Source organism: Pelmatolapia mariae, linkage group LG18, assembly GCF_036321145.2.
Source record: "Pelmatolapia mariae isolate MD_Pm_ZW linkage group LG18, Pm_UMD_F_2, whole genome shotgun sequence".
Taxonomy (NCBI): Eukaryota; Metazoa; Chordata; class Actinopteri; order Cichliformes; family Cichlidae; genus Pelmatolapia; species Pelmatolapia mariae.
In genome coordinates, this window is record NC_086243.1 from 5,109,844 (window position 1) to 5,122,112 (window position 12,269).

General features: G+C 40.3%; 1 protein-coding gene across 4 annotated transcripts in view; it reads right to left on the reverse strand.

Moving 5' to 3' along the window:
• Positions 1–3,025: 3,025 nt before the first annotated feature.
• Positions 3,026–12,269, reverse strand: part of col15a1b (collagen, type XV, alpha 1b) — a 57,419-nt gene continuing 48,175 nt past the window's right edge. For all 4 annotated transcript variants that reach the window (XM_063460971.1, XM_063460969.1, XM_063460970.1 and 1 more), the window contains 11 exons: positions 12,090–12,171; positions 11,849–11,868; positions 11,351–11,449; positions 11,079–11,223; positions 10,918–10,982; positions 10,681–10,812; positions 9,639–9,734; positions 9,431–9,505; positions 9,047–9,244; positions 8,302–8,417; positions 3,026–5,985 (listed from right to left, as the gene is read on the reverse strand). In XM_063460971.1, coding sequence (XP_063317041.1) covers positions 5,763–5,985; positions 8,302–8,417; positions 9,047–9,244; positions 9,431–9,505; positions 9,639–9,734; positions 10,681–10,812; positions 10,918–10,982; positions 11,079–11,223; positions 11,351–11,449; positions 11,849–11,868; positions 12,090–12,171 — 1,251 coding nt within the window. In that variant the 3' untranslated portion in view covers positions 3,026–5,762. The remainder of the gene's footprint in view (positions 5,986–8,301; positions 8,418–9,046; positions 9,245–9,430; positions 9,506–9,638; positions 9,735–10,680; positions 10,813–10,917; positions 10,983–11,078; positions 11,224–11,350; positions 11,450–11,848; positions 11,869–12,089; positions 12,172–12,269) is intronic.

Below are 12,269 nucleotides of genomic sequence, written 5' to 3' on the forward strand. Positions count from 1 at the left end.
AGACAAAAGGATCAGAGAGACCGGCGATGTCTCGACACCCCCATCCTGTTTTTGTGACTATTTTGTTGACTCTGTTTACATATAGGGGATTTTCATATACTTCACTGAAGAGGTATGTGCCACCCTGCCTCCTGCGAGGGTTTCTTCCTGTTAAAAGGTAGTTTTTCCTTCCCACTCTTGCCAAGTGCTTGCTCATAGGGGTTTGTCTGATATAGGGTTTTCTCTTACATTGTCCGGTCTTTACCTTACAATATAAAGTGCTCTGATGTAACTGTTGTTGTGATTTGTGGCTATATAAATAAAACAGCATTGAAGAAAACAGAAGAGCCTGTGGTATGTCAAATTAGACCAAAACTTAACTGAAAATAAGTGGCAACATGTCTTATGAAGTGATTATTCCAGATTTGAAATTTTTGGTGGATATCAATCTGTGTGGAGGAGGTTAGGAGAGAGGTACAACTGTGACTGTGTAGAACCATCTGTAAAACATGGTGGAGGCTATATCATGATTTGGAGCTGGGGATCTTGCTAAAACTGATGGAACTATAAACACTGAAAATGCGGTCAGATTTTGATCCAACATGACAGTTATCCCAAACACACTGCTGGGTAGAACCCAGCGTTCAAGGTTCTAAGAGAAAACCCAACTAAAGTCAGCCAACATCCAAAGATCTTCGGTATGTCCTTCAAAACACAGAGAACTATTTCTGAAATGACAAGAAAGCTTGCCTAAGAGAGATCAGGCTGCACTGCTTGTGTTCACAAGCTCTACTTTTGCGTTATTTCGATGTACATTTGGATGCTTTAGTACATTGCTGCGCCCATTTCCTGTTTTCCTAGCAAAACAGAAAAAAATTGCACATCCATCCTTTTTCTTATCTAAACTTCATATAAATGAAAGATTAAATATGAATTCATGTTCACACAAGTCTGGTGCTTTCAGGGGCTTTGCTGCAGCAAGCCTTTTGAACTGGTGTGACCCATTACCCTATTAGCTAACAATGTTAGCTAACAATGTTGCCAACTCCTCAGTAAGGAAAATCGCTATTGGCTGTCCTAAAAGTCGCTAAATGACGTCATCGCCTAATTTGCATAATTGGTCATGCTAATGTAATTGTAACCTACATTGTTGGAGAGAGAGAAATAACATCGTGGAAGAGACATAAAGTGAGTAAAAAACGTCCTAAATGCATTTAGAGTTTATTTAGAACTACAAATTAAATTTCTTTTAGCAATTATTGTTTTTTTATTGTCACAATTCCAACCCTGCTCCTTTACCCGGGCTTGGACCGGCAAAAGTGACCCGAAATAGGCACTCTGGTGGAGTTACTTTGTGTGTGTGTGTTTATAAGTAGTTTTAAACCTTGTGATCCACAAAACAGCATAAGAGTAAAAGAACTGACTGCGTTACAGTCAGTGCGGGAGCAGTGGCTTCGCTCATGCGCGATTCATTTGCAGTTTGGACGCATAGGTGTGAACATCTCCTGCCCTGATAGCAGCTGGGGGAGGACTATTCTCCGCCTGTGAGCGCTTTGGAACGGGCGAGGTGCCCACGGCCAGTGGCGGTCCTAGCCTGTTTGGCGCCCTGGGCGAACATTCCCTCTGGCGCCCTCCCCCCGCCCCCAAACACACACACACACACACACACACACACACATTAAGGATTGTACATTAACATAAAACCCAACTCGAGGATCACCACAACATAATCTAATAGACCTACACCTTAGTTCACATATTCACTTTGTCTAGGGTTTATTTCTGGGATTTCGCACAACCCAGGATTCAAATCACGAATACATAATGGGCTTGGATTTACATCATTATGAATGAAATGTGCTCTATTTGGAAGCAGCCGGCCCCCTCCCCTGTCGACAGGTTGTGTGTGTGACTTTAAATCATCAAACTGTAAATCATAAATTTTAAATTGTTATTGATCCCTTTACCCCTAGTCCTAAAGTGTATATTTATTTTCTTACTCTTCTTATATTTATTGTTTGTTTACTTGCACTGCTGTAACTGGAGCCTCGTCGTCTCGTCCCTCTATATACTGGACTGTATGTAGCGAAGATGACAAAGTTTACTTTGACTTCAGCACAGCAGCAAGCACCGAGGGCTCTCGCGCTCACTTTTCGCGTATAGAATTTCGAAAAAACATCGGTGCAAATTATAAGTCTGTATCATGATGTCTGGTGTTTTCATGTTTGTTGATTTGTTTTTATTTTCTTTTATTTTGCGAGTTGGTTTTTAGATGCTGCTCCAGCCAGCCAGAGAATCCCCCGCCGCCCCGCCCTCTCCTTCCTGTGCCACAAGCAGCAGGCGCACCTCGCAAACAGAGGGTGCCCTTACTCCCAGCAAATGGGCAATAGAAAACCGATCGGTGCCTATGCCATTCCCAATATGCGCTTGCTGATGTCGGGGCAGCATGAGCATTTTTTTTTTTTTTTTTTGGCCGATGCCCACGATGCCGCCCCGGGCAACCGCCCGTGTCGCCCGTATCAAAAACCGCTACTGCCCACGGCAGCACCGCTGCTTGTTGAGAGTAAGAACGATACGCGTTTTCACGTCAAAAAGTCGTCATAAATAAGTCTCCAATAACACCAGAAAAAGTCGCCAGATTTGTCGCTAGTTGCTTTTTAGAAAAAAAGTCGCTAAATATAGCGACAAAGTCGCTAAGTTGGCAACACTGGACTAATAGGGTAATATTAGCTAATATTTAAAAAATTCCTGATTACTAATTACTGTGACTATTACAACATGTTTTAGCCTCTCATTGAGAACTACTTCTGATACGTGATGCATCTGCAAACTGCTAATTGTGGGGGAAAGAAATTGGTCAAATTTACGATTCCGAATATAAAATGCACTTCTTCAAAGCTAAATGACAATGCAGCAGTTTACATAAAAAGCGTTTTTTTTGCTAGCTTACCTATGTTCTCGTTGATTCTTCTGCATGACATTTGAAGATTTTGTTGAACACATGTTGGAGGACATAAATGAGCCACAACTTAAAAAAAAAGCAAAAAAACCACCACGTGACATTTTATTCAGTGAGCACCAGTCAGTCAGTACAAACCGTCAGTTTTTTCCTCAGAACCTCAAGTTTTGTTTGAACAGCGACATTAAAGTCAGACAGCAGAAAAACGCGGTGAGAGGAGGCCTTCAGTCTTTTAGTGTGCTTCATACAAAACCTACAGAATAAAAAATAAACAACACCTGAACAACACACATACATATATATATTTATATACATACATGTTCCAACCTCATACAACCAAATCTGAATGTGAGCTGACTGTTTTCACGCTAGGTCCTGCTACAGTACATATTAATGTTGATGTCCACTCTAATATTGTCACTTCAAAAGAGATGTGTTAATGGTGAAGTTTTATTAAAGGACGCAGAACAAAAGAAATCGAATTTGTAGGACTAAGCTTTGAAAAAAAATGGCGTAAACAAAACTGGTGGTTTTACAGCAGGGGGCATCATAGTGCAGTTAGCCTATACTGAAGCCTTCAGTATCACCTGTACTTTTTTATTGTTGTAGTCTTATCATGCTTTAAAAAAAAGATTAATGTTTTCAATATCAGATTAAAATTTAATTTTAAAAAAAGGAAGAAAACACAAGGACAAAGGCTATCCAACAGGCTACACTGTGACAGATCAAGGACGAATTTAAAAAAGATTGTCCTTGTTAGTATCACTGCTTTTATATATCGTAGAGTGCAGTCGGCTAAATCCTCAAAGAGCTGTAAACCTCAGTCCCAGCAGCAGTGGAAGTCAGTTGATCAAAAGGAAAACAAATCCACGTCATTAGTTACACTTCGCCAATACAAGTTTGGACCCTGTTTTCCAGAGCTGCTGCAAATTTCCATGATGTGAATCTCCCATTCTACATGTCTAAGGTGCTCTACTAGATTGGGATCAGGTGAACTCATAGTCATGTTCAAGAAATCAGTTTGAGATTACCTATCATCTGAATGTTGAAGCAGAAATCAAAACTCATCAGACAAGGCAACATTTTTCCAGCCTGCTACTGTGAGCCTGTGTGAACTGTAGCCTCAGATTCCTGTTCTTAGCCAATAGGAGTAGCAGAGGGTGTGGTCTTCTGCTGCTGTAGCCAATCTGCTTTAATGTCATGTGTTCAGAGATGCTCTTCTACATCCTTTGTTTGTAACAAATAGCTATTTGAGTTACTGGTGTCTACCTATCATAATTTTCTATAAACCCTTGTCTCTCTAAACCCTGAAAATCCAGTAAATCAGCAGTTTCTGAAATACCAACAACCGTGCCACATTCAGACTTAAACCTTTCTTTTTTCACCTTTCTTCCACATTTTGGTGTTTGTTTTAAACTTCAAGTCCAGTTGACCATGTCTACATGCCTAAAGGCACTGAGTTAATGCCATGAGATTGATGACTAGTTTAATCAGTATATCTAATGAAGTGTCTGTTGAGTGTTTTTCCCCTCCTTGCCAAATCCCCCATTCATCCGTTATTCATCCCCGGATGTAAGAAATTAACACTCGTGCCATTTTCTGGTGACACATCAGTCATTAGTTAGTGACTAAAGTCTAAGAGATGTGTGTACAGCTGTTTCCACATGCTTCAAATGTGCTCATGTGTTATTGTCTACTTTTGAATAGTTGATCAATTATATATAAAACATGTCTTGAAAATTTAAAAATGAGTCGTACTGGGAAACTTTGGTACCAGTGAACTCAAACACACATTGGTTCATTTTGACTCACTGTCGCATACACTGCCCTGCTGCTGACGCACAGGCTCACTAAAAGCATCAGACGTAGCGCACAATGAAAGCACGGTTTCAATATGACTAATATTTGAATTGACAGCCCCTGCTGTTTAAAAAAAATACTGACATGTTTTTTTAATCTCCAATAAAGTACATATATGATTATGACCTCATTTTAATTTGAAGCCCTTCATTCTCACTAGGTCTTGCAGACAAATTTATGCATGGTTAGTTTTAGTTTTTTTATGGGACTAGTAACAGTAATAGAAATGGCAAAATTCCATCATCAGTAGCAGGAACACCTGAAGTTTTCCTTGCTACATAACTGTAGCCTGTTTGATGCAGACGGCTAAGAAAAATCTAGACACGGACAGACATGTAAGACCCGCAGGCTTAAATCCGGCTTCGAGTGGGAACTAAACATGAAACCAATACAAAGAAAACTTAAAGAGGACCTACTGCTCTTCCTTTTTTGTCTTATTTTTAAGCCTAATTCTATCATATATTTGTTGTTACAGTGTTACAAGGATGACCAAAGTTTCAAATAATGAGGCCAAAGGTTCAGTCTCTGGGCCTTTTAATGAATTTGAGAGGATCTCGTCATATCACAGTTCAGACTGTGAGTGTAAAAGTCCCGCCCACCTGCTACTGAATTCTGAATTCGGTGTTTATGAGTGGCAGCCAATCAGAAGAAACTTCTTAGAAGGGACGTGGCTGCACTGAAGTGCTTCCTCAGTATAAGATAAATAAGGATTATTTTGAATTGTGAATAAAGCAAAGTTACTCTAGCACAGTCCAAAAATAAAAATATGGAGCTGGAAATGAGTATGATAAGTCCTCTTTAAATGTGAATGCATGTTAGTGTGGGAGTGTTTCTCGGTATGTTTGCATGTGGGAGCTGAAGTACATCATTATGTGCGTATGTGCCCGCATATGTTTCCCATTCATGTGTCACATCTTCTACTTAGATCATGCCTGCATGTGTTTATGTGTGTGTGTTTGTTTGCTCAGTTCCTCCTCTGATGCATGTTGCCCACATATGTGTTCTCTATACACAGCACTACATAGTGGTTGGAGCAGGAGCGCACGTGCTGCCCTAACAGTCGTCCCGTCTGCAGCAGGGCAACCTGACCCGTCACCGCCATGTCCGCTGTCCTCCAGGCCTCGCAGTAGTTAGTGGTCAGGCGGATGCCCGTGGTGCTGGAGCCATGCCAAACCAGCTTCTCTGGCCTGTGGGAAAACGGAGAGAGACTTGGTGTGGATTTTACACAGACTGTCCCTGTGCTATAGCAGTTTAGGTAAAGACGGACGAATGGAAGACAAGGGCACTGAGGTCGACTGCAGCTACTTCTTTGAAGGCAGTTCACAGCAGAAAGAGCCTGTGTGTGTGAAGTTTGTACATTCTTGTGTCTGAGTTCTCCACATGGTTTTGCCTGTCCAGCTGGAAGACTGACCAGTATTTTTCTTTACAAGGAAATATTGAACTTAACTTACTGGGCAGCTTTGGTTAATATTTTCTTTGTACTTTAAGATGCACTGCTATACAACAATTCAACTTTTTGCTACTCCTGTCTCCTCATTATCTAAAATTAGACAGGTGCATCATCTCCTGGTGCCTTGAGGTAAGAAGCTTCCCATTCGTGTGTTATTAGAACCAAACTGAATCCAAGAGTTACTCTTTATGAGCTCATAACTCTACAACTAAAACTATAATTTTGAATATCACTCTTAGCTGATTGTTAAAAATGTCAGGCTAATGCAACACATGCCTTTACTTTTCTGTGCTTCTTAGTTCATCGCATGGCATACACTGGCAGAGATTAGTGACAGTAGGGAAAAATAAAATATTTCTTTGGTTTATGAATTCATCAAATCTGCTCACTGCGGCCTGAGTTTATCGGTTTAAGAACGCTTGTTAAAGTGTGAAAAATCTGACCACTAGATGTCAGTAGATTGCAGTCAAATGAATTCTTCTTTTTTACCCTTCTCAATTCAAGTGCATAATCCTAGCTATGGTGGCTGCTGTAGGACAAAGTCAGCCAAAAACATAAAATTTAGACCGTTTACCTCAGCTGTCAATGCCGGTTGAGAAACATCCACGACTATTTAGGCTGGAGGAGGCTATAAAACTTTGTCAAAGGAGTCTGATGCAAGCTCATTTCTGACCAATGATGGGAAACTGAGGTGAGTTTGCAGCTGTTAGCTGCAGTTAGCTGCTGTTAGTCGACATTAGTGAAACTTTCCTTTAAGTGGCTCTAACACTGTTGGCCTCTGACACTTATTGAATAAACCCGTATATGATGTGAAAATGTAACCAAACTGTTTATCAGGGAGAACTGATTTTTAGGACATTCGAGGCTAACATTCTTCATAACATTCATAACTGGGTGTTTAGCTGGTTCTTTGCAGCTGCCTGAAGACAGGAGGGTCAGCTGTCTAAGTAATTCTGAAAATATTGGGTGTAAATAAGCAATTCAAATTTGCCTTTATGAAACCCGAATGTCCATCAGTTCTTTCCTCTTGACTGGCATACTACATATGTGGCTGGTCACTAATCACATACATAAAACACAATCAGGTGTAATGGCAATGTCCATCTTGGCCGTTGTGTTTAAGGAGATGGGGCAACATGGCTGCTTTTACAAACCCACTATGTGTTTTTCGCGGATTATTTCTAAGTTCATGAGAATGGATTCATTTGTTTGAAGACACGCTAATCACTGTATGTTTATCAGAACAAACTCAAATGCCTGACTGTACCTTTAATTAAAAATGCCTGTGACTATATATGGGAGATGGATGTGACTATTGATGACATTATTCATCAATAGTCAAGTCCAACCTAAAGCTTATCTGGATTTATTACCCTTTCATAACTCTAAATAAGACTATAATTTACAAAACTGAAATCACGATGTGTTAAAAGCGACTAGAGGCTTGTGACTGAGACTATAAACTCATCAGGACCATTTTGACTAAGCTACCAGAACAACTGCAGTAGATGGCCTTAAAATGATAAACTGCAGCACTCCTACCCCTGGCATGCATACATCTGAGATAAATCCTGTCTGTCACCAGTTTTGATTTCCTAGAATAATATCTATGTTAGAAAATCTCAGGCCCCCGCAGCACTTTTCAAGAAACAGGAGAATTTATGCAGGCTGACAAAGAAGCTATGTATTACCAGAACCTTCTGTGAGTTGAGGAATGGAGCAGGATTTTGGTATTTCTGATCAATTTGCCAACTGACTGAGAAAACTGTTTTTTCACTCTCAAAAAAAAGACAACAAAAAACTCTCCATCTTCCATCATGTTATCATAAAAGCTTAAAAAGTGCTCGTAAATGCATTTGCCAGTACCACTGTTCATCTGAGTGAGAGCTGCTGTCCACATGAAGATAAAATTTATGGCCTGTCCATCATAAAAAATTTTTCTATTCAGCATTTTAGCCCAACTGGAACTCCTAAATTCATCATTTTGGCAAATGGCATCATTTTTCATTCCTTTGCTACACATGCTTTCCCCTACTTGCCCCCACCCACTTACCAAGCCGAGTCACTCATTATATTGCGTCCATCAAAGGAGTAGATGGGTGTGGATGGATCAAACACGCCTCCGTTCCCAGAGAAGATGGACATCCAACTATTGAACAACACTTGACCCTGAGGGCAGGACAGGGGAAAAGAACTTGCTTAAGAAGATGCCAACTGTTAAAAATAATGTGTTTTAAATGAGAAAAACAAAACCCCGGAAAATATATCACTTCTACTTTGTGGAATAATCTGTTCTTTGTTTGAAGAAAACCACATAATGCACTCAGGGTTAAGGTTTGATATCCATGTAATTCCTTTGAATTTGGGTCTAATTTCTGATACCTAAAAATACTACTGTAAAAATGTAGGTGCAGTGGAACAAGGAAGGAACGGGCAATATTAAAGGAAAGAAGAAACAATATTTCCCCTTCTTAGATTATCACAACTGTTATTATAGTATGTCCTATAGAGCATACTAACTTCCCCTTCTTACAATTTTATTTCACAGTGTTACTAGTGTGAGCTCCTTTAGGATGCAGGCTGTATTATAGAGTATCTTAAATTTCTCTTCTTACACTACTTACGAGACATATTTTTTTGTTTTCTATCTTTTAAATGTGCCACTCCCTTTTACTCTCTTTATTTTAAGATTCACTGAGAACTTTGAAGTATTATTTGATACTGAAAATATTCCTGCTGGAAAAGGAACCCAAGTGTTGCATCATGTATTGTGTAGTGCTATGAAAACTTCTGCTCACCCTCAGATTAACCACGGGCATATCATTGCGGTCAGCCTTTCTGACAATGGTTGCCAGGTCCTGAAGGTGTGATGACAGGAAGGCTCTGTATGTGGAGGTGAGCCCCACGGCGCGTGCCTGTTGGTAACACTGGAAGTCTGCTCCGCGGATGCCACGCATATCTCCTTTGAGCGGGGCATTCAGTGCTACGAGATGAAGCTAGACGAAAGAGAAATGGAGCACAAAGATTAGGAGAAAGTATTCTCATTCACACCTGACGTGCTCTTCATTGCAGATGAAATATAAAATCTGAAAGGCCTCCGGTGAGCCAATTCATTTTCACCCTCTGGGTTTGGAATTGGGTTTCATTTGCGATAAGTATGCCTAATATGTGTTTGGACTCACCCCAGAGACTGCATTGAAATGCTGTGGTAGCAGGTTATAACTGTGCTGGTATCCTCTGCTTCCCTCCTGCAGCTCCTGTTCAACAAAAAAGTTGGATAAGTGTGTTTTTAAAAAAAGAAAACAACAACTTTGAATAAAAAAAATGTTTAAAGTTGCTTTCAAAGTTCTGTTCAATCAGGTTCCAGTGTGTGCGCATTTGTGTTTGGACCTGGCTGTGTATCCTGTGGGCTCTACTCCATTCTCCGGGTCTGCTGAGGGACTGAGATGTGTCTGATGAAGGTTCATAATGGATCAACTCTCCGAGCTGACACAGAACACACACACACACACACACTGCAGTTTACTGTTGATGTCAGTGAGGCACAAACTACCACCAGCATTAATAGGACACGCTGGCAAAATCCAAAGAGAAGAATACAGTAATATTTGTATTTTTATAGTGTTTGATATAAAATGATGTCCAGTCCAGCATTTTTGCACATAGCACTTCGGTTATTCATTTAAATCAATTATTGCAAAGTCCTTTCAATAAATATTTGAGCAAATAATCGGAACAAATAACAGACAAGTGAAAACACAAGACAAGTTTAAAAAAAATAATAAATTAATTGAATAATCAAAGCAAAACACATATATGTAATACTGAACACACACAATCTGAAGCATCTTGGGTCAAAGTTGATAATTGATGCCCATCATCTCTGGCTGTCGGTAATCCAGAGGAACCATTAGGAACTTTCTGTTCACATTCTTGGCCTAAAATGCCTCCTTCAGGTTTGGAAACTCCAGTCCTCGAGAGCTATTGTCCCTGTGGCTTTTAGATGCATCCCTATTCCAACACAGCTCAATCAAATGGTGGGATTACCTCTTCAGCATGCCATCAAGTTTGGCAAAGGCCTGATAACAAGCCATTAATTTGATTCAGGTGTGTCGGAACAAGGATGCGTCTAAAAGCTGCAGGACAGTAGCTCTCGAGGACTGGTGTTGGACAACCCTGCTCTATGCTATACCGCTAAAAGCTGCTGGATCACTTTACATAAAGCTTTGGTCAGTTTGAAGGAGAATATAATGTTGCTGTTTGCACATGTTTGAGACGTGTGGTGAAACTCTACAGTACAAGAGGACAAATCGATTCTTTTGGACAGTGATTTGAAAATAGAAGCTTCACAGGAAGATGCAGCGGACGATGATCTTATAGAGGATATTGTATCCTGAAAGATATTGAATCTTTCTGGTCTCGTCCTACACACCTGGATCTTGTGCCAACCATTGCGTGCTCGGATGTACAGCTCGCCTCCCCTTTCAGACACATATGCCAAGGTACCTTCAGCAGCATGGTGTGCCTCTTGGGTGAGGGCGTGGATTGTCTTATAGCTGGTAACCTGAACACAAACCATCAGAGCATCAGTGATGACACTTTAAAATGTTAGCTAATCATTTGATTCTCCATTTATTCCAAGTATGGTTACACCTCAGCAGTTTCTTACAAAGTTTGCATATCCTGGAGAGCCTGGTGGACCAGGAGGACCGGGAGGGCCGGGGACACTGACAGCTGATGACAACACAATTACTTTAAACTCATAAAATCAATACACATATAGTACAGGCTGTGACTTGGTACTTGTTTTAACTTTATAGACACACATACTTGATCCGTATGGAGGGGGTGGTCCTGGGGGCCCAGGAGGGCCAGACGGACCTCGAGGTCCAGGCCGTCCAAATCCTGGAGGTCCAGGCTGACCAGGAGAACCAGTAGGACCCATTGGACCAACAATGGATTCGCCTTTCGGACCCTTGAGAAACAACAGAATAATTAAATTCATTGTAAAAGGGTGGTATAATTTGCATCAATCATTTTAAAATATTTTTTAAATAACCTCCTGTTCTAGAATAGTATTTTTACCACATAGCTTAACTTACCACAAGTCCTGACCTCCCTGGGATCCCCGGAGGACCAGGCAGGCCCGCATCCCCTTTTTCTCCCTTCTGACCTTTGTATCCCTGATCACCTTTAGTCCCCTGAGAGATCAAAAGAGTACTCAGGATTCACCACTCTGCCACCGAAAGAGCATCAAGGTGCATTTCTAGTGTATTAGCATATATTCAGTCTTAAATGCTTAACAAGTGCCAGTTTGTCAATTTTAATGTTTTGTTTGTGCGTTAGCTTCAATTTATAGTTTAAAGTTGTTACATCTGAGAAGTTATACATTTAAACTACCGTACTTTGAAAAGTTATTACTTCCTAACCAAATCTAATCATCTAATCAAAAATTTCAAGTTCTGCTAAGGATCAGATTATTTTAATAATTTGTCCTGATACACAAAACCATAGAATTTAAAGGAGATGTACTTTTTATTTTTTTTATTTTTATTTTTTTTACCACGACTGTGTATTATGTGTTGTAAGTGAGTACTCACCACATCTGGAAATGTGAGCCCTAAGAAGAAAAATTACACATATCAAATCACACAGAGCAAGCAGCAGAAAATTTGGTGTGAAATGTCAGCTGTGGGCTGACAGACATAACTTCCATATACTTTGGCCTCATGATACATTGACCATATTTAAAATGAGCTTCCACCACTGTCACTATATTTGTATGACAGATAATAAGGAAAAGTATCATGTGTCCACTATCATGTCATCTTAAGATCTCACCAGGAGTTCCTGGCTCCCCAGGTAATCCCTCATCTCCTTTGTCTCCTTTAGGTCCAGCTGAATGTCCCCTTGTCATTGACTCCTATGCACAAATACATCGTCATTAAGATAACATTTGTGTTGGGAAGCTGGCCCTTATACACATTTACAGTCGGGTTACACAACAGAACAAACAAGTGA